This window comes from Odontesthes bonariensis, chromosome 11 (genome assembly GCF_027942865.1).
Source record: "Odontesthes bonariensis isolate fOdoBon6 chromosome 11, fOdoBon6.hap1, whole genome shotgun sequence".
In the NCBI taxonomy this organism is placed as follows: domain Eukaryota; kingdom Metazoa; phylum Chordata; class Actinopteri; order Atheriniformes; family Atherinopsidae; genus Odontesthes; species Odontesthes bonariensis.
This window is the reverse complement of record NC_134516.1, coordinates 28,347,409-28,369,760: the sequence shown is the minus strand read 5'-3', so window position 1 is coordinate 28,369,760 and position 22,352 is coordinate 28,347,409. Positions and strand designations below refer to the sequence as shown.

General features: G+C 42.2%; 1 protein-coding gene and 1 non-coding gene across 2 annotated transcripts; one reads left to right on the top strand and one right to left on the bottom strand.

Moving 5' to 3' along the window:
• The first annotated feature begins 12,717 nt into the window (after window positions 1-12,717).
• trnak-uuu (transfer RNA lysine (anticodon UUU)) lies at window positions 12,718-12,790 on the top strand. The gene has a single exon. It is a non-coding gene; the product is annotated as a tRNA-Lys (tRNA).
• Window positions 12,791-15,408: 2,618 nt separating this feature from the next.
• On the bottom strand, window positions 15,409-21,982 carry LOC142391433 (histone H3-like centromeric protein A). Its single transcript, XM_075477196.1, has 4 exons — window positions 21,865-21,982; window positions 21,264-21,385; window positions 18,637-18,711; window positions 15,409-15,546 (listed from the first exon to the last, which is right to left on the bottom strand). Exons 1-4 carry the CDS (start codon window positions 21,980-21,982, stop codon window positions 15,424-15,426), a joined length of 438 nt encoding a protein of 145 aa, XP_075333311.1. The 3' UTR covers window positions 15,409-15,423.
• Between the last annotated feature and the right edge of the window lie 370 nt (window positions 21,983-22,352).

Here is a 22,352-nt window from a genome sequence, read left to right as displayed (position 1 = left end):
GTCATATTTGACTCGGACATTCTGCTTTTGGTTTCAAACATGGCTTCTCAAAGCCCTGCATCTTGAGAGGAATTGCTATGAAGGTGTTAAATAGTTGAACCCTTTGCTCAATTGACTATAGCGATCAGCGACGGCATCCTTTACAGCCATTCCTCTACACCTGTACATGGCAGCAAGACACAACCCCTTCTAGAGATTGCTGAGTGCACGGTAGCCAACCTGAAGGCTTGCCAAACAAACGTTGTGCTTGAAATGGGCTGGATACTCTTTAAATATTCTTCTGCAATTAAGCCACAGCCAGTGCTGTCTTGTCATGATGACCGTGTCTAGGTTTTTCTTTTTCCCGAACCCTGCAGATGGAATGCTAAAATAATGGGAATCCAATGGATAATGAACATGATTTCTTCTCTGGGTATCCCTATACTAGGGCTGTAAAAAATGATTGCACATTCCCTCTAAAACAATGTATTCAGACATCTGTTTTAACACATCAATGACACATGCGCATCTGGGGGCTTTCAATCAGCCAAACTGCCAGGCAACGGCAGCTTTACATCAATAACGGGACAAACCGACTTAACTACTTGTATAGGTGGTTTATTAAAGTTGAAACATTTAACAATTTGTTTCATGTTATGCCAAGTCAATTTTGGTGAATATTTTCAAGAATTAACCTCATGTTGCTGGTGGAATGATAAGCTAATTGTAGCTCGTATACAAATTTGTCTCAAGGCTCCAAAATTTTTCCATCAACTGACCAAAATATGAAGTTTCCAGGTGGTGCTTTATATATTTTTGGGGGTTAAAAACACTTTCTTTGTGCCTGCGGTCGAGTTGGGTTATGAACTTTCTGCTATCTTCACATAAGTCAACTTTCAGCAGTGATGCTTTACCAGACAGTGCGACTCCTGTGACCTGTCCCTGACCCCGTCATCCAGTGTGCCGACTCAAGGCAGATGGCGGCTGCGCAGATGTTTTTCCATATTCGATATTAATTTTCACCTTTGTCTGTTTTTAAAACCTATTCGAATTTAGAATATTCTTTGACAACCCTATCCTGTACCTACTATTGTGCTTTAATAGGCAACTTGTTGCCTTTTCACTCTAATGGCAGGTTGTGCCAGAACATGCCTATTGATGTTGCATCCTCTGAATGCAATAATAAAGAATTACAGTAGTCAAATCCTGAAGTAACAAATGCATGGAGCAGTTTTACTGCATCACTAAGACAGGATGTTCCTGATTTTAACAATATTACAAAGGTGAAAGAAGGCAGTCCTAGAAACCTGTTTTATATGTACATTGAATGATAAATTCTGGTAAATAACTCCAAGGTTCCTCACTGGAACTATCTTACCATCCATTTACTTTACTCAATGTATCCAGTTTAGGGTAGTGGAAGCCTTTTGCCCAGTGATACTATTTTTTTCCACAAGAGCCACATTGGCAGAGCAAAATCAAGGGAAGAGCCACTTTTATGACAACATACTAAGTCCCCTTTTGCAAATATGCATTTCTACATATAAAACATCCCACAAAAAAAAGAAACAACAGCTAATACATTTTCAATTAAGACCAAATTTACCTTGGAAATAATTTGCCTGGAATACTTAATACTCAATACTGGAAGCTGGCATGCATGTCCTTGACTTTCTTCATGTTGTATTTGTAGTTTGTTGCAATCATAGTGAGACATTCAAGATGAGCATGGTTTAGTCCTTTTTTAATTAAAAACCGACCCATTGTGCCTGCATCTCGCTAATGGAGCTAGCGTGCACTGCGGTCAAGTGTGACGGTGGTTTAAGCGGGCTGCGTTGCCAGGTTTAATAGAGCCCCCTTTAGGAAACACCATTAAGCCTTAATAAAAATACTTCATACTGGGCAGTATTCGCTGTATGTTATTTGAAAAAATTTGTTATTGTTACCATATTGTTATAAGCTACTATGCGAGTGCGAGCCACCAATTAAAGCTTGAGGAGCCGCATAATGAGTATCTCTGCTTTAGCCTATCCCTGCTGCCAATTGAAAGAGTCAGGGTACACCCTGGACAGCTCTCCAGTCCACTCTGCAAAAGGTCTAATAATTTCCACACTTCCATTCACTGAGACTCTGCTAGAACTGTTTGGAGGCCTTTTCTAGAGGTCCGTATCGGAGAGCCTACTGTGGGAGAGTACTTTGAAAGTTTGATTGTGCCAACTATTGCTAGTTTAATAGCAAGTGATCTGAATCAAAGGAGTTAAAAAATATTTTGCAAATTGATCATGTTGCTTTGCACTCGAGGGAATTTGAAAAGGCATCTTCCACATGTGGTAGAATCAGGAAAACAAAAGCAGAGGAGATATAAGTCTTGTGTAGGATGAAAACCAACATGGGAAGATGTGATGCCATGTTAAGGACCGAGTCTGTATGAAGCACAGTGTCATAGCCCTCCAGCTGGTGTCCCAGGTGAGATGAACAAGGCCGCACATACAGGGGGCAAGTCGAGACAGTTGGTTAAGAGGGATGTATGGCTCTGATGAGAAACACAGAAGACACCAAGTGGTGCCAAGCAGAGGGGCAAGGCTACATAGTATAGGCTAAAGAGTCACATGCAATTAAAGCTTGGAAAAGGCCAGCGAGTGCAGATTTAACTGAAACACCTTCATGGTGCAAGGTCAAGCAGGGCCACTGTACTGAGCTTCAAGTTATTTTGGTCTGGGTTTGTGTAATGCAATTCAACCATGAGAAGGAAACATGTAGTGGTGGAATTTAAAGCAGCAGTATTCAGTTTGGCCTTCAAAAGCAGAGTCAGCCTCAGTGGGTGTGGTGAAGACTCAATCCTCTATGAAGTGAAAACAAACCTTGAGATCAAGTATTCAATACACAGAACACGTATTATTGGTCAAGTTTATTTTGCCAGAGTTCAGCCACATGTTGGAATCTCCATGGAAGTGTCCATGAGAGTCACCTGCAGAAAACAGAAGGGGTCAGTATTGATACAGGAGTCTCAATACTTCAGACACGAGTCCAGCTTTACCTTAGTACAACTTCTGCCCTTTAGACCCAGTCTTGGCATCAACGTAGTCAAAAGCATCCTGGGAGTATTTGGCGTACGAACTGGAGTCGCGGGCTCGTTGGTAGCCATTGCTGGACTGGACGACGTGGGATGAAGGGTATACAGTGCGCATCTCAGATGTGTCCTTAGGGACCTGGTCGGAGGTCCAGGCAGACTGTGGGAAAGAACTGTCGATCTTCAAGTTCATTAGGGCAGCAAGGAAACGAGCAAAGTCTACGTCCTGCGCAGTAAAGCCAGCATTAGACCCAGAGGAGACGCTGCCGTAGCCAGACCCAGAGGAGACGCTGCCGTAGCCAGACCCAGAGGAGCCGCTGCCGTAGCCAGACCCAGAGGAGACGCTGCCGTAACCAGACCCAGAGGAGACGCTGCCGTAGCCAGACCCAGAGGAGACGCTGCCGTAGCCAGACCCAGAGGAGACGCTGCTGTAGCCAGACCCAGAGGAGACGCTGCCGTAGCCAGACCCAGAGGAGACGCTGCTGTAGCCAGACCCAGAGGAGACGCTGCCGTAGCCAGACCCAGAGGAGACGCTGCTGTAGCCAGACCCAGAGGAGACGCTGCTGTAGCGTTGGCACGTTATTAATTAATATTTACCTCGAAAATAGCAGGGGCACCACCTACCTACAATTTTAATTTACGTTACAGTCAGGTAAGAAACTGTTACAATCTTGCGATCCTGGTCTATTAAATTATTAATTAATTAATACTCAATCCCATTAATTAATTAATTAATTAATAATCAGTCTCATTCTGATTCGTAGTTCTGTTTGAAGTGATAGTCGGCTTTAGTAACTGTCCGTGACGCTCTTAAATGGAGTAATACAAACATTTATTCAACATTGCACAGGTAGATAGGTGTATAAACAATTGATAAAGAGACAGAAATTAGAATTATTGGTGACACTCAAAAGGGCATATAAGGGAAGAAAGAAGCAGGCCACTAACAGGGTTACCTATCAAAAATGTGACTAAATCTGGTTCGTAACACGGATATTGTGCCAACTGTCTTCTGCCCGCGGAGGTCTGCTCATTCGTCGCTTTCAGAGAAAGTTTTCATTTTATCCACGGCTTCGAAAGATCTCAAACCAGCACCTTACTTTGTCGTAGTAGCGTAAGGGATCCCGTGGTTCTTTCCTTCTGATGAGTTGGTGTCGAAGCGGTGTTCCCGTGGTAACCAGCGGGATGACGTAGAATCGACTTCTTCTTTATTCTTCGTCCTTGGATGAAGAGCGGCGGCTTGGCTGGGCTGTATGAGTTGGCACACACTCGCGTGTATTGGACCAGACTTTTATACAAAAGAAAGGGGGAGTCTAAAAAAAATGGTAATTAATAGTTACAGAGAGAGAGGACAAAAGAGTTGCGTGAGGGATAACAGAGAAAAATGATGAGAGAGTTTGATGAGAGGCTGAGAGGGGCTGAGAGAGGGCGATTTCATGCGCGCCTCTCTTTTTAAGCTGGAGATCACATGTCGGCTTTCGTCCAATCAGAGTTCAGCTTGCTTTTGACCCAAAGGAAAAAAAAGGGGGGTTGACCAAGCTGAACTCATGAGACAAAAAGGGGAGAATTCCTGCTTCTTTCTTATACCGTATTTAACTCATATGACATTGATTTTAGACAATATAATGTTTCTAACAGACAATAATGTTGCATACGAGCAGGCATAAACACACATATGAGCATGGAACAGTTATCAGCATACAATACTTCATATTATCATGATAGAAATAGTATGACAACTTTTGGTTACTGTTAATTAGAATGATCTGCAGCTGTTTGGACTCAATGCCTGTGGAATTAAACACTATTAGGTTATGCATTGCACATAATGAGAACATTAAACATCCATAGGTGAAATTGTCCATGTCCATCAGGTTGACATAGTGAAAAGTGTCCGTTATCCATGTCCTTTGGGGGGCGCTGTGGCTCCACGAAAGGGATTCTATTAAATCCAATATCCCATAACTTGGTAAATACTTCATGTAAAAGAATGGCGAATGTTTCAAAATGATCTGTAGATTTATGCAGTTCCGATTTCAACAGTTTATGTCAAGAAAAGTGATGATTAGGGTTGATTCTATTCTTCTAAAGAAAAGAGGAGAGTTGAACATTCCTTGTAGCAGACCAGGAAAGAAAAGCAAGCCTGGTTTGTTTCTCTGTCAGAGGGTGTCAGTTTGCATGATTTATTATGCGTGGCTGGCGTTGGAGGAGAGAATCTCACAAAGGAATTCCAGTAGGTTAGAATTCACATCTGGGTCCTTATCTCCTTTGGGTCCTTATCTCCGTTGAAAGGGTCATAAACAGCGGAATGTTTTCGATGTCAAGACATTTGAAAAAGGGGGGAAGGTTTAATGTAAACATCTCCGTTCTCTGTCTTTCCTGAGAGCACGCTACACTGCCGTAGCCAGACCCAGAGGAGACGCTGCCGGAGCCAGACCCAGAGGAGCCGCTGCCGGAGCCAGACCCAGAGGAGCCACTGCCGGAGCCAGACCCAGAGGAGCCACTGCCGGAGCCAGAGCCAGACGTGCTACTACCAGAGCCAGAGGAGCCACTATTTTGACCTGAGCCCAGAAATTAGTTGAAGCAAAGTATGACAGCATGGTTAGTCGTGCTGTCAGTAGCCTCTGTATCACTGCCAATATGTTTAGTAACAATAAACAAAGCTAAAGGACTATTTGAATTTCAAGTGGGTCATTAAACCTGAAGTCTAATATATTGTAAGATTTGGTGCTGCATGATTAATATAGTTGCAGACCCTCTTCCCTCTCATTCCTACCAACATCATGGGTTGAGCATGTCCAGACTAAACAACTTCCCATGTTGGCTGCCTTTATATAAACTGCACCTAAATGTTGATATACTTGCTTTTCTGGGGGGGATAACATGTTCCAATGCTGAAGAGCAGGACACAAAGCCAGAGGCGCAGCTTGTCAACAGGCACGGCAGGCAACTGCTTGGAGCCCCGAGCCACTAGGGGGCCCCCGAGAGCTGAGGTGCCAGGGTCTCCGCGGATCCTTAAAAAGTATTAAAAAGTCTTAAATAAAAAATACGTTTAAGGTCTTAAAATGTCCGATTTTTGAAGAGTGGCATTAAATTTCATCTGGGCGGAATGAAAGAAAGATATGTCTGGAGAGACGTTCGAACTTTTGTGTGTGCGCCAGTACTTCCGGTGATTTGAGCGCGTCTGGTTAGTAACCTGACTCAGGTCATCTGGCTGCATTCACCAACTACACGCGGGGGCGTTCCCTTTCCTCAACAAAGGTTAACTCATAGCCGAGAAGAAAGATGATAATATAACGTAGCTAAAAAGACTAGCTTTCTTCAGTAGCCTAATGCTTACCGATTTAGCAAGCCTAGCAGCCTCGTTGGTAATGCTAGCCGCAGTAACGTTACCAACCATACCCGAAGTCAAGGAGTTGGCTGAGCAGGAGCAAGATTATGGAGGATCTGGCAGAGTTAACTTCATAATGGGTGAGTGCAGGTTTCAGTCACTTGTTTTCATTCTTTCACAGGATTGATTCACTTCGTTGGTTTATCCGATTGCTGGCTGCCGAGCCATTATGTGTCTGGGTTTGTGTAGGTTACTGATCATGGTTGTTAGCAACCGATAGTCAGGTTGTGTGACGTGTGGGTGAGTGTGTATTTTTTCTATGGGTACGTGCCATTGACTGTATGAGCGGTCTGTGCGTGTTTTTTAATTTAATTAATTTTTATTCTTAGGTCTTAAAAGTCATTAAATATGTTGATAAAAAATGTGCAGATACCCTGGGTGCATTCAATCAGAAATTTTCTAGTTACTTTATAAACTGTCTCAAACAGTGGTGAACGTTCGTGGTGAACATGTTTTCTTTGAACAGTTCAATTTAAATTATTTAGTCAAAGGTTGTCTAGTTAACATGCCATTCTATATTTCCATAATTGCATTGTTGACTTCGTCAAACTCACATAGAGTTCCACTGTAGGCTATGTTCGCGGAGAACTAGCCCCTCAGAGTGTTTGCGATTGTTGGCAACGTTCAACGGAAATTCAAGGCTAGTGGAAAATAAAAACCATACTTATGAAATCGATATCATGAATAGCTTTACTTGTCACAAAGAATCTTTAAATTAACACAATTATTTTTGGATGGCCAGCTACACCCGGTAGATAAATAGCAACAGGCGAATATCAAGTGCCAACGTAGTCTTTTTTAGTTATTTATTCTTTACATGTATATTTTAAAAATAACAATGTTTCTCATGTTTGGAACATGTTTGGAATAAAAAGAGGTTTTATTTCATACACTTTTCGTTGATGTCAGATGTTTTGGTGACGAACACTGGTCGTTAGGGCCCCCTAGGATTTTTTTGCTTGGGGCCCCCACAGACTCTAGAATCGCCACTGCACAAAGCCAGGAAATCCTGTTTGGATTTCAAAAGAAAAGAAAGAAACTTTAGTATATAGGAGAACAAAAACCTAAACCATTAAACATGAAGACTCACCTGAAGAAAACCTTAAACAACATGTTGAACAAGACAAAACAGAAGCAACACAATTCAGATAAAACTGGTCAAAAACAGCAATCTAGTGACTGCTGTTGAGAGAAGCTTTGTGCTGTAACTCATCTGAGGCTGCAGCTGACTTTATATTGGTGCTCTACCTGCTCTAATTACACTCATAAACCTCACCTGGGACCCAGTCAGATCGTGCTGCATTCAATTCAGCTCTGAAAATGAACACTTCTGACATTTAAAAAGGTTTGTTGCAACATGTGAGGAATGAACATGGGATGTTTTAAAGAAGGTGAATTACGCTTGGTCAGATACGGTGTTAAACATCTGGACCAAAGTCCTGCAGATCACTGTGGGCCCCTAATCTGTGGCTGGGGAGTGTGAGGGGAGTGACAGAGATTTGGTCTGAAGGACTCCAGGTTATAACCTCGGTTCTAATACATCAAAGTCGTCACAGTCATGAAATTGGGGTCCAACACATCACTTGTCCACTTCACTAGTGGGAGCTGCTAGTTGGGTTTCAAGGGGAAAAAAGTGAGCTCAGCGTGACATAAGACTGGAGTCTTAGTAAGTTAACCTGCTGAGTTCTGGAAATAACTCTAACATAATGTTGACTCCTTGGCAGGAATAAGGAGCTCTGCAGCTCTCTCATCCAGAGGATCTAGAAGCATGGATGTGTTTGGAACATAGCAGAGGGTGTATTCTTACTAAAGTCACGCTAACTGCCTTCTGCGCACTCTGAGATGTTTAAAGCTCAGATTAATATCTGAGCTGAGATGTAGAAACGTGAGACAACATGATGCAGAGCTGCTCTTTTATTAAGTGATATGGAGATCTTAGATTTATTTCAGATGAACCTGATTAAACAGGACATAACGGTTAAATGTTTAAAGCACCTTGTGCCATCATTTTGTTCATATCTGGAAGTGTTTCTCAAATGTTTCTTAGTGAGGTGGAACTGTACTGAAAATACACTGAAGTTAAAGTTACATTTTGAACTCATTTAAAAGGGAAAATATTTCTATTTGAATAATGACCTTTTTTAATATGGGTCTAAGTTTCTGAGAGTCTTTTTTTACTGTAAAATGTTGACTGTCACACCTGAACTTTATATTTATATATGAAAATGAGAATATTTATATCCCCAGGTTTTTTTAATTCTGAAAACTAACATTTGTTACAGTAGTTCACATCATCTGTCCTCATAATTACTTTCATAAAATCCAACAAAGACCAGACTTTATCATGTTCATATTTAAACTGCAACCTGCAGGTTAACAATGTGAGTGACTTAAAGTGTGGAAACAAGTCCACAGAAGTTTTTCTTTATATGTCGACTATGTGCAAGTATGTCCAGGTAAGACATCTTATTCTCACATATAGATGGAACATTTGATGTTGCATTGTGCCCAGTATTAATCAGTACAGCTCACGACTTAACTGAATATATTCCAACACCTGTCTCGTCTTCTTGCATGCAAATGTAGAACAAAATTGATCTTTGCCCCCACCACCTGATCCAACTTCCAGGTAGTGAGTAGTTGACAACATTGAGCCTATAAATTTTGTTCCCAAGTCACTAAATGCAAGTAGCTGCCACATCTTTTGATTTGTGCAGCACAAGCTTCATTACAAGTATTCAAAGTACAAGACCTTTGCAACCACATAAGATAGTTATGAAGCCATCCTCGGTCATGGACTTGCAGAAAATACTGTCCAGGTTTCACATGGCCCCAGCATCTGATGGGTCTGCCCTTACCCAGAGCAGTAGGGCGAGGATTGCTACAGAGTGGAAAGGTTTCCCCCTCAGCACAATATGCAGCAGTGGAATCTTCTGATAGAGCTCAAGGCCACACCTTTACCCACTGCTGTCAGAGAGCTGCAGTTGGCTTTTCAGCCATTTTTAGTTGGGAATACATTCTAAGCTGAAGCCGTCGAGACCGTCACAAGCTCACCTTTGAGCAGATACTGTCCTTAAGTTAATGCCAACACCTTATTTATAGGATTAAGTCATGTCAACCCATCTGGCCCTCAACTATCCCCTCCAACCCACAACTGGATGACCCAGAGACAGCTAGGAGCCATTTGATGGTGCAACAAGGTTTTCAAGTTAAAAGCCATTTATTCAAGCGGTAGCAGCAGCGATGCCTCTAGAATATGCAGATCTGCAAGACAAAGAAAGTCAGTCACCTACCAGCAGCTACAGAGAGCACACATGCAGAGGAAAATGAGCCTCACCAGAAAGATCCTCAGAAGCCGCTCTGAACTTGAACCTTGTGCTGAGATGTTTTGCCGTGGTCTGGCTCAGATTCTGTTGGGCTGTAGCGGAACTGGCTGAACAGCACACGCTTTTTGTTGTAGCGGGACCGAGATTTGTAAGCGTAGACTTGATCCTCGTCGGTCACAGGAGTGAAGACTGGCTCGTCCTCGCCGCTGGTGTCAGATGAAAGGCTCCAGCTCCCATCTTCAAACTGGTAATTGCTGCCAGGAGCTCCAGACTGACCTCCCTGAGCGCCATGCTGCTGTGCTGCAGAACCACTGGTTCCAGCTGCTTTCTGATACGTTGGCTTAGATAGAGCTTGTCCATAAACTGAATACATGGGTGAGGAAACGGAGAATTAAGATCAGCCTTCCATTTACACCCTGAGTCAATTGAAACTGCTTTTAGTTGCTGAGCTTTGATTGGGATCAGCTTACCGCTTTGTGCAGGAATGCAGGTGATGCTTCCAATCAGCACACAAGAAATCCACAAAACCCTGCAGAAACAGGGACATCTCAGATGAAGTTCTGAGTACATTTAGAGACCAGTGGGGTCCAACCACCACCTCCCCTTAACATGCCCAGTCCTGTTGAGCTTAACTGCATATTCATAGTGTAATGCTGCCACCAAATGAGGTTCTGCTTGCCTCAGACATTTAAGGCAGCAGAGGTTCAGTGCCACCACTTAGAAGCACTGGGATAGACTAGAAGTTACTCACCTCATTCTGCTGCAATATAATTAAAGCTTGCCTGGGACCTGCTCCTGCCAAACTGCACTAACACAAAGTTCAGAGCCCTGTGACACTAACATGAAGCTGCAGGAGCTGCTTTCATATGATCCTCAGTGCAGAGGGAACTGATTGCTCAGCGGTAACAGCTGCTGCTGAAAGGTGCAAGGCTGCAGTTAACTGGCAACAATGGACTAACATATGGAGCATCTCAGTGTTATGTCCATAAATAGATAATAATCAGGAACTCTTGTGAGTATTATGTATTTTATTTACATATATAAATATTATATTATAAATATAAATTATTGAATATTCTGAACTGCTGAGATATCTGATAATAATAACAATAACAATGGAAGTCGCTCTCAATACGCAAAATCTCTCTCATAATTCATTATTAGTCGGCTAATTGATGAATAAACATCCTGCTGCTGAATATGTGTTTAAAAGATAAATAAATCAGAAGGAAACCTGCAGAAGAAAGTCTTCTAACAGCTGTCTCTCTGTGTTTATTGGCATACAGCACGGTTAGTGAGATCCAGATCCATGTGGGCACTCAGGACGGATTTAAATAGCGACTCTGAATGGACGGTAAACCCGCACTGAAGGCCCAGTGAGCCAAAGCACGGCCGCCACTGAAAAATATATTTGAAACCTGTCAATATGCTAACTTTGCGTGTTTACCTCTATAACTGATGTTTTATGTAAAACAGAGCACATGGTCAATTAGCTTTTTAAAAATCTTTATTTGAAAGAAAACGATGCAAACAAGAGTTTTTCTGGAAGAGATTTAAATAAGTTCTGAATATGCATTGAAGAGAGGTTACATTTGAGTCTATTTTCTTTGTACAAAACTTAAAACAAAGACCTGAAGTCTGCACACTGAGGAAAACTGGTTTTGAGGATATTTATGAAATTTCCTCCTAATAACCAACTTGGGTCGGTGTCCCCAGTGGAACATTTTATGTGTAGTCTGCAGGTTTCATGTTTTCAGCTGGAGATGGATGCTTTTTGTTCTGTATGTTACATATTTTTATCTTGATCAGGACATTCAGAACACTTGCATGCACAGGTAAGTCCAGCTTCAGTTCCAGGTGTACTCGTCCATTTAACTGGACCACCATGTTGTCCCAGCGTACATGCACGGGATAGACTGTGTAGGAAACCTTCATGACATTCTGCTGCCTCTAACTTTCTCTGTGGGACATCACGCTGCATGTAAGTGCAGCTGAAATCGCTGCCAACATGTTGTCTTTAAGTCACCTGAAGGGTGATTTTCTCACATGAGGCTGCGGTTACAAAATCAGGATTTTATTAAAGCAGAGCGACAGTCTGGACATGCTTTAAGTGACCACGAGTTGACACGTAGTCTCAATGGGCTGATTTTCAGTTTAGCCGTCTGACAGAAGAAACAGAAAAATATGTGGATGAGAGCAGCTTTATTGGGAATTTGGCTGGAAATATACACTCATTCTTTCCTGTTTTTACTAAAAGATGCAGAAATATTAAACTCTGTACCATGTGTTTAGTGCACCAACCCATGCCAACTCAGTTAGCATATATACAGTTATAGGAATAGTTTACTGAATGTCCCATCTTGTAGACAGCCTCAGTGTTGCATTTCCAGTCCAGTCTGCTGTCCAGGTGAACCCTCAGGTATCTGTAATCCTCAACCACCTCTTCACCGAGGATGGAGACGCTGTTCAGCTGACTGCTGCTCCTCCTAAAATCCACAATCATCTCTTTTGTTTGTATTCAGATGAGGGGATAGTTTAGTTTCCTATAGATGTGATAGTTTCATGTAGATGTGCTGAGGTGTGACAGGGAAGCTGTTGGTACATGGAGGATGTGAGGTCTGTAGCAGGAGGCAGCAGCATGCTGAGTTTGTCTGAACTCTTCCATCTGTCTGATCCCACATTATCCCAAAGCCTGTGAGCTTTTCCATTCCTGACCACACATCCCTCACACTGTTCTGCTGCAGATAGTTTCCCACCGACTTGCTCTCTTCCTTTTCTCTTCACACTCCTCCTTAACTCCCTGTTTCCCTCCATGAAGGCCTTCTTCTTTATGCTCAGTGGCTGCAACACAAGTTCACATCAACCAGGCGTTTGTTCAGAAAACAGCGTCACAGCTTTGGACTCAGGAAGTGTTTCAGATGTCAGCTGTCACTCAGACACACTTTCATAGGGCCTGGATAGCTCAGATGGTAGAGCATCAGACTTTTAATCTGAGGGTCCAGGGTTCAAGTCCCTGTTCAGGTGTAGAAATGTAATCTACCACTTAACCTGTACTCCCCTCTATGCCTGCACTCTGTTTCTACACTATCACCTCTGACAGAGCCTGGCTGATGCTTTTCCTTCTGTGTAGCTTATTGTTAGCTTTGCTGTTGTTCACAGCTGACACCTGTTACAATGAGTAGAAGCAGCAGAGTGAATACAAATGTCTGCAAAGGCAGCATGTTGAATGAAAGTAATGTTTGTGGTTTGTGTGTTGAATGTGGAAGTTTGTGTCTCTTCTATAGTTCAGTAACAGCTCAGCTCCTTCCTGAGTCTCTCAGTTCCTCTTTGATCTGTAGTTTATCTTCTCTCAGTTCCTCTTTGATCTGTATTTTATCTCCTCTCAGTTCCTCTTCCTCCTGGTTAACAGTCTGAACGCTTCATCTTCAATCATTGTGAGATGAGGAGGTGATACTTGTCGGACTTTAAAGGATGGATCACTTTAACCCTGTTTGAAACACAATGGGCCTCATGCAAGAACATTTTCGTATTTTTATTCTAAATTTCTCTCACTTTTTTCGTAAGAAGGTCTCGTACGAACACGCCACGTCAGATTCAACAAACGCTCTTAACTTCGGAAAAAGTGTGGAAACGACCTGCGTAAATGATGAATCACACCTGTGCGTATCTTAAGTTCACGTGCACGAGGATAGTAGATTTGCATACTGCACGCCCTAAATGAAACCATATAAGGCTGTGCTTCCTCGCTGCTGTGCCAGGAAGTGTTGAGTCATGAGAATACGGGCTCTGAGATTAAAGTTCTGCTTTCAGAGATCCGAAAAGGAAAATCTGTCATTTTTAGCAGTGTCAGCAGTGGAATTACGGGACCTGCTAAAGTGAAGAAATGGGAAGCAATTACGAGTGCTGTTAATACCATGTCACCGAAATAAAAAAATAAATGGTTTGATATGAAAATGGCTTAATAAAAACGTCTCACCATAGCCAGGCGATCGATGACTGCATAAAGCCGTGAAATCAGTTGTTGCCTCATCATGATGGCTCTTTGATGGGGTGGTCCATGAGGGTCTTCTGGCACAACACCTTCTGGTCTGTTCAGGTAGTGGGAGACCCTCGTTCATGGCAATATTGCGCAAATCTGGCATGCCTTATCTGGGCTATTTTGCCCCCCACTGTATCGAGTCACACCCACCTGGCCTTCAGCAGTGCGCACGGGTGTTTTGATGCCTATTTGTGTCTCGTGCTCCAATTGTGATTGGCAGTCCAGCCACGGCATGAAAGTCCCTCTTAATTTGTACTTGTTGGACAGCGGTGTATGGGAATGTGATGTAGGCCTACCATGGGTGATAAACTGATGAGAGCTTTGATGACCAAGGGGAGCGCACGCCTCACAGAGGACTGGGACACCCCCGATCTGTCTCCAATCTCCTTCTGAAAGGTTCCAGTGGCCAAAAATCCAAGGGTGGTGAGGACCTGTACGTGTGGTGGAATTGGGTTTGATCGGCGTGTTTCTCTCTGGAGTCGTGGAATTAAGCTGCATATTTGCAGCAGCACAGTCCTTGGCAATCTAAATCGCGATCTCAGCCATTCGTCTGTCTCCACACGCTCAAGTCAGCCGCTGGTTACGCTTCCCGTTATATACAGATTCAAATTAACCTTCGATTAGTGCATATTTTAAGTAAAACAGAATAATGTCAGCATCATTGTTGGGTATAATGTATATATTTATTTATGTTTTCTTCAAAGTAATTAAATATACAATCCATTAGTCAAGCAAAAGTGATTTGAATAACAGCGGACTATTTTACGAAACTCTTACGACAGCTCTGGATCACTCGTAAATTCTGTTCGTACCTGAAAGAAAACGTAAAATACGAAAAGATTGGTGAATGCGCAAATTCTCTTAAATCACTCGTACGGACGATTTAAGAACAAATCTGTGCGTACGAACGCTTCTTGCATGAGGCCCAATAACTTGTCCTTTTTTCATCACTGTGCCGTTTAAACCAGCTGAAACTAAACATCAGATATTTGTCCCTGATTCTATAAACAGTGAACAGACCATTTAAAAACACATCATTTCACTGTGTTTATATAAGGCAGAAGGTCTGAAACAGTAAAACCTATTATACATTGAAATATTTATTTTCATAGAAATAATATTTTAATATAGTTTACTTTCACATATTTATACTAATTGGTGATTTTCATGTCCATCAGCCCAATAAATCAACAATTTCTCAGGGATGTTTTTATTTCTTCACATTACTGTAATTATGTAAAAAAAAAAGTCAACTTACTCCACAGTGGATGATCAATACACAGCATGCTAAATGAATTATGTTGAAACATTTTGACATCGACCCATGTAGCACATTTTAATGTAAAGAGAACAGGTTGTTTGCTGGCTTTCTAAAATGAAGCTGTCTGCCCTGCAATGACAACATTTCTGTGAAGTCACCAGCTAGCTTCCTGCACAAGTGAAGCTGATCACACTCAAATTCAACTGTTAATTGCAACCAAAATGATTGAAGAGAAAGAAATAAAAATGGATCCAAAGCTTTTTGAACTCAATAAACACACTGAAGGGCGAAGGGATGTGGAGATGTCATCCCGCTGCTGGGACCCCCGCAGCCCTCGTGTTCTTTGGTTATTACATCCTATTCCTCCCCCCGGATAGCCTTGGCCAGCTTAATGTCTAATGATGACACAGTGACCCTCTTGGCATGGATGGCACACAGGTTCGCATCTGAGAAGAGCAGGACGAGATATGCCTCTGCAGCCTGGGAGCACAAGAAGACACACAAACGAATGTTGGATAAGCTCGCTGATCAGGTGTGGGCTCTCACTACTTTCAGTTTTTTTTATTTTAGAGGTCCAACTCTCAAGTTCTCATATAGAACTATCAGAAATGTCAGTGATAATACCAATAATAAAGCACATTTGCCTTTTCATGAAGAAGAAAGCCAATTAAGAAGTCATATATACATTCTTTTTTTTTTTAAAGTAACAGCCAGAAAAATGTTGTTATAAAGCCTTTAATGATCAGGCTCCATGTTATTTGAAATAACCTATATTTCCAAGTCACCCCACAATACCTTTTAGTCTCCAGAGTGCTGACCTACTTGTGGTTAACAGGTATTCTAAGACTAAAACAGAAGGAAGAGCTTGAAGTTTTCAGGCTCCACTGCCCCAGAATCCGGTTCCCAACTTAATACCGACTACCACTCAGATTTTAAGACAAAGCTTAAAACATACTTCTGGGAAAAAATTACTGGTTTGTTTGTGCCCAACTTATTCTCACTTGCTCCTTTTGTTTATTCTTCTCCGTTTATGTTTTGCTTTTATTACTGGGCTGCGACTGGAGATCAGTAGCATTAGGGAGCTCATTCAAAGCAAGAAAATCAAGGAGAGGCTATGCTCGGCCAGTAAAGCACAAAAAGGAGCATCGCCTTTGGTCCAACTGAAAGCACTGAGTGAAGGGCTTTGGAAGCTGTAACCAATTAAAAAGGAGGGACTTTGTGTGTAATTCTAATGAAACCTGAAAACTAGTTGATATGGAAATATGTTCAGTTTTGTCAAATTCACACCAAATAATTGTAAAAAGTCATCTGACTTGAGTTCTGTTAATGGTCATGAGATAACTTTATTTTGTAATATTTTGTAAAGTCAAATCAAATTTCTTTTAAATATAAGAGGTAGATTGTTAACATTTATTTTGTTCTCTGCGGTAAAAGAAGTTCTGCCTTTGACCTGTGGGATGTATGAGGCGCGGTGGTTGCTATGCTACCAGCTGTGAATATGGCAGCCACGTTGTGTGGATGGCGGAGAGCAATAAAGCTGTGAAAGTAATATAAATGTGGTGTTTACTGAAGTTGACAGTTGGTTTCCTTAGCTAAGCTACTTTTTAAAAATCGGCTTTGTATGTTTGAATTGCACTAATGTGGAACCTAATCAATTGGATTCGATTGGATTATGATGTTTTATAAGCGGACTGCAAGAAAGCTGGTGAGACAGTGGCGTTCCTCTAATTTAGAAGAGTCTCAGTAAGTCTGGAAAGATAGTTTAATAATGTATAAGAAAGCCCTTCGTAAAGCTAGAACTGCTTATTATTCATCATTGATAGAAGAGAATAAGAATAATCCCAGGTTTCTTTTCAGCACTGTAGCCAGTCTGACTAAGAGTCCGAGCTCTGCTGAGCCAGTTATTCCTTTAACTCTCAGCAGTGATGATTTCATGAGCTTCTTTATTAATAAAATTGTTTCTATAAGAGGGGAGATCGATGGAGTCCTTCCCACTATTATCACTGATGTATCATCAAGTTGCGGAAACTCATTTCGGCCGCTTGTATTCACGACCTCGTTCTTTCGGTCACTACCCACAGCTCGTGACCATAGGGAGGAGGAGGCGGCCCCGGGGGAGACCCAGCACACGTTGGAGAGACTATGTCTCTCAGCTGGCCTGGGAACGCCTCGGGGTCCCCCCAAAAGAGCTGGAGGAAGTGGCCGGGGACAGAGACATCTGGGTTTCTCTGCTTAAGCTGCTGCCCCCGCGACCCGATCCCCGGAGAAGCAGAAGATGATGGATGGATCATCAAGTACAGCAGCTTTAGAAGTATCTTTACAACCTGATTTGTATTTATTTCTAAACCATCAACTTGTATTTTAGACCCAATCCCAACCAGACTGTTCCAGGAGGTTTTCCCATTAATCAATACTTATGATTACAATGAATTGAATTCCAATTGGCTTGAATTGGACTATACTATCTAAGTGCCTTGAGATGACATTTGTTGTAATTTGCTGCTATATAAATAAAAGTGAATTGAATCAATCTGTCTTTGTTGACAGGATATGTACCTCAGCCTTTTAAGGTTGCTGTAATTAAACCTTTACTTAAAAAAACTACTCTTGATTCAGAAGTGTTGGCTCATTATAGACTTATATCCAATCTGCCTTTTATGTCTAAAGTTCTTGAAAAAATAGTTGCAGCTCAGCTTTGTGATAATTTACACAGAAATAATCTGTTTGAAGAGTTTCAGTCAGGATTCAGAGTGCATCATAGCACAGAAACTGCACTGCTGAAAGTTACCAATGATCTCCTCTTAGCCTCTGATAGCGGACTTGTGTCTGTGCTTGTCCTGTTGGATCTCAGTGCTGCATTTGATACGGTCGATCACAGCATTCTGTTACAGAGACTTCAAAATGAGTCTTAAGTCACACCTTTCTTTGCTTTGCTCTCTTATTAATTTCTCACATGATATTATGTACATGTGACATTATTGTGGTCATTAACGTGCGTTTTCCTGTTCCAACAGGTATCCTTTGAATGGTGTTACAGTGTTTGTTGTCCCCTCTTTTCTGTCTTCTCAAACCCCAGCTGGTGGAGGCGGATGGCCACCCTTCCTGGTTCTGGTTTCTTCCTGTTCAAAGGGAGTCGTTCCTCTCCACAGGCACGCTCAGGACAGGAGATTGGACTGAAGACAAGTTTCAGTACAATCTGTTGTTTCCTTAGCTCGGAAATTGTTTTTGAATTGGCTCTATATGAATGAATCGGTTAATTTTGAATTAATTGGTTTGATTGGATTATGATTACAATGAATTGGACTCTAATTGGCTTGAAATGGACTGTATGATTGCAGTGCCTTGAGATGACATTTGCTGTTATTTGTCGCTATATAAATAACACTGAATTAAATCAAGAAAATGTAATAATCATTTTACAGAAAAATAGCGCTGTTCTCCCAAAGTGCAGAAAATATCACTGTTGTGTTTTTTGCAGGTGGAGTTCAACCCTTCTTGTTAGCAATCTAAAATACATTTGCACCAGTAAGTATATTGGGTTATTACCCAAGTGATGAAGATGCTACTTACCTCCTGAAGGGCCATAAGAGCAATGACTTGCCAGCAGACAGGTCCTCTGCAATACTTCTGGCAAACCTCACGAACCTGATCCAAGAGGAACCAAGCAGCAATACACACAGGTGAAAGGAAGACATGTGATAAAGAAGGCGTACCTTCTGTGTTGTGTAAGAAGACATACTAAAACATCCCATGGTTCTTACTGCGCCTACGGCTTCAGATGAACAACACCATGCCATTATTTCACTAAAACAAAGTTATACAGAAGTAGTGGGGAGGTCCACCCATGATTAAATGACTTGGAAATGATTGTTTCTTGTATGACATTGTGAGTCTCTCTCTTTGCTGTGGAGTCATTTAGTCCAACTTCTCTTTATGTGAGGATAACACTGTGAAGAATGCGTCGTGAGCCGATTCTTCTTTGGCAAAAACTTGAGTCAAAACAGAAGTTTGTACAATGACCAAAACCCAAAGACAAATGTGATTGATTTGTGTGGACAAATGATGACATAGATTGGTTGCTCAATACAGAGTACAGCCCAGGAGATGTAAACTCAGTTTGTAGTGCATGTTTATCACACATAGCAACAGTGGGAGTGTGTGAAGATGGCAGAGACTCCCAAAACCTTTATTTGTCCTGCACACATGGATACACTGAGAATCTTCTTAAAAGGCTTCACTTTGGAAAGCATTTTTAATCTACATCCAGTGATATCCTCATGATGGACAGAGCCACAGCTCTCCACACAACCCTGAGCCATCTGAAACATAAAGATAGTTATGCCAGGCCTCTTTACATCGACTTTGGCTGGGCATCTAACACTATCTTCCTTGGCCTCCCACACTCTGGCTTAAGGACTTCCTCTGGGACTGCCCACAGAGAGTCAAAGCAGGGCCCCAGTTGTCCCGAGCGCAGGGATGTGTGCTGCGTCCCCTACTGTACACTCTGCATACCAGACTGTACCGCGCCTACCCAAGCAACTCCATGTGCAGACGACACGACAGAGGTCATCCCAGGGGAGATGCGTCTGCATACAGGGACGGGGTAGAAAACCTGTCATCATGGTGCAGCAATAACCACCTGGTCCTCAACACCTACAAAACTAAAGGAAATAATGGTGGACTTCCGGAGAAACAGATCTGACCCTCAGTCCATATACATCACGGGGACTGTGTGCAGTGAAGAAAGTATTTTTCTATTCTATGTATTGGTATCTGGGAGAGGGCATGGGTGGGTGGAGGTCTACGTCATCAGAGGTGCGGGACTGATGGGCAGGGCGACACAGCTCCACCACTTTCACATGAAGAATGCAAGGGGCTGAAACAGAGTCATGGCATGGAAACACCCACACCTGGCTTCCACCTACACCCCAACGCCAAGTACCTTATTCCCCTGGAGAAAACTGCTGGGAGCTCAGCCGTTTGCTAGCACAGCTTAGGAGTGCAATTCAACTGCAGTGAAGCTGTCTTGGAATGGCAACTGATTTCTGTGGTGTACGGGGGAAATGACAAGAGGTCCAGGCAATGGGGGGGGCACCTCTTGATACCCTGCACTAGAGCCCCGCTAAGAGCTGCATGCCATGAGTGATGGAGATTGCCAGGATATATCCAGGGTCAAGAAAGCAGGCTTTGCCACCATGTGTCTGATGTCAGAACTGTACACTACTGTTTTTATTGAATATCTATTTAAAGGATAAGACCGGTTTTTTGACATTGGGCCCTTGATTTCACATTATAACATGATGTTCTACTCACCCCTGCTTGTTGTTGGTCATTTGGAGCTGTTCCGAAGAAATTCACGAGGCGTCTGGCTGCTCTCTTGAGATATTCGGCCATGAAACGGTTTCCTATGGGCAAGCTTATACAGGCACAAACTATGCTGTTTATAATTTATTAATTACTCTACACTAGCACTGATAACGTGGAGGTGCGTCGCTTACTTAAAAAAATCCGGGTTATTGTAATTTTGATTTTTTTTTGTCGTAAAGTGGGTGTTACTGACGTCCTCGTCGTGCTACTGCCACAGACAGCCCACAGACCTGCTGCCTATTTATTCATTCGGCTAAAATTCAAAATTAGTAACCCTGATTTTTTTAAGCAAGCGACGCACCTCCACGTTATCAGTGCTAGTGTAGAGTAATTAATAAATTATAAACAGCATAGTTTGTGCCTGTATAAGCTTGCCCATTGGAAACCGTTTCATGGCCGAATATCTCAAGAGAGCAGCCAGACGCCTCGCGAATATCTTCGGAACAGCTCCAAATGACCAACAACAAGCAGGGGTGAGTAGAACATCATGTTATAATGTGAAATCAAGGGCCCGATGTCAAAAAACCGGTCTTGTCCTTTAACACAGCACGTGTACAATGAATCCTGAAAAAAAGAAAAAAAATTACTTTGCTGTGCTGGGGATCACTTTCTAACACCTGCGGCTGGTCTGTCAATACAAATTTGCAGTTGTTATTGCAACAGCCCTCATCAAACCCTGATAGTGCATTGAAAAACGTCATTCACTTCAGCTTGCAGGTAAAAATGTCCCCCCTGTCGAGTCCTTTTTATAAAGCTGAACATAAGATGGAGGGTATAGCAATACAGGTCCAGTTTTTATATTACACTCAGTTTGTTACGCTCTAACTCACCAATCGAGCAAAGGGGGCCTTGGGGATCAGAAGCTCTGTGCTCTTCTGGTACCTGCGGATCTCCATTAAAGCCTTGGTTCCTGGTCTGAACCTTCTCTTCCTGGCAGAGACCGGAGGCTGCTCTGAAAAGCAGGTTCACAGGGATTTTTGGCATGAAAAACTGTTTTTGACCTGCAGCTAAACCATTACATTTACCATTGTACTTATCATCTAACTCTGTGTCAGAGTAAACCTTTCCTCTGTGGTACCAGGTGCCAGTCTGAGATTGTATCCCAAAAAAGATGAAGTAAGAATGAAAATTAAATCCATGTTGCTTCATTAAAAAAAAGGAAATATTCTTTGTGTGTAATAGGGTCGGCTACTTTTTTTTTCCTTTCCAATATAGCTGGATATTATACACATTTATTACATTAATGATTTGGGGAGGGGTTTAATTCAGTTTAATGAACTGAATTAAACTAATTAACGTATTAAATGAAAAGGTACACCAAGGAAAATGTTTTTGAACAGTCAAAGAGTTTAACTGACAAATGCATTGACTTAGTTCTAGTCACCAGATCAAACATGAGCCCAGCCACTTAACACTCACTTAAAGCTTCACTCTTCTTTCCTTGTTTTGAGGACTTTGGCATCGACTTGGATGTTCCTGGAGCTTCCGCTCGAGGAAGCCGCCGGGGGTTTTTGCCCTTCCGACGACTGTTAGATGAACTGTGAGGCATGACTTCCAAAACACAAGTCAGGGCCACGAGAAATATTAAAAAAAAAGAATGGTAGCAACAATCTCACTGAGAAAGAGGAGAGAGACACAAAAAGAAAACATGTTGATGAAGTTTGGGCACTGCTGACAACTGTAATTTGTCTCACTAAAGATTGGGAGAGAACATTTCAGTCAGAAAAAAAGTGTTTCCAGGCATTTTAAAAGTCTGTCCAGCTTCAGGAGGAATTTCAGGGCTTTTACACTTTTCCCAAAGTAAAATTCAAGCCTTTTTTCCAAGCATTTCCAGGGTGAGTTTTCATGCTATATCAGCGCCTAAACAAGGTGATACATTACATGTGCTTTTAAGAGTGCATTAGGGCTGGGCGTGATGG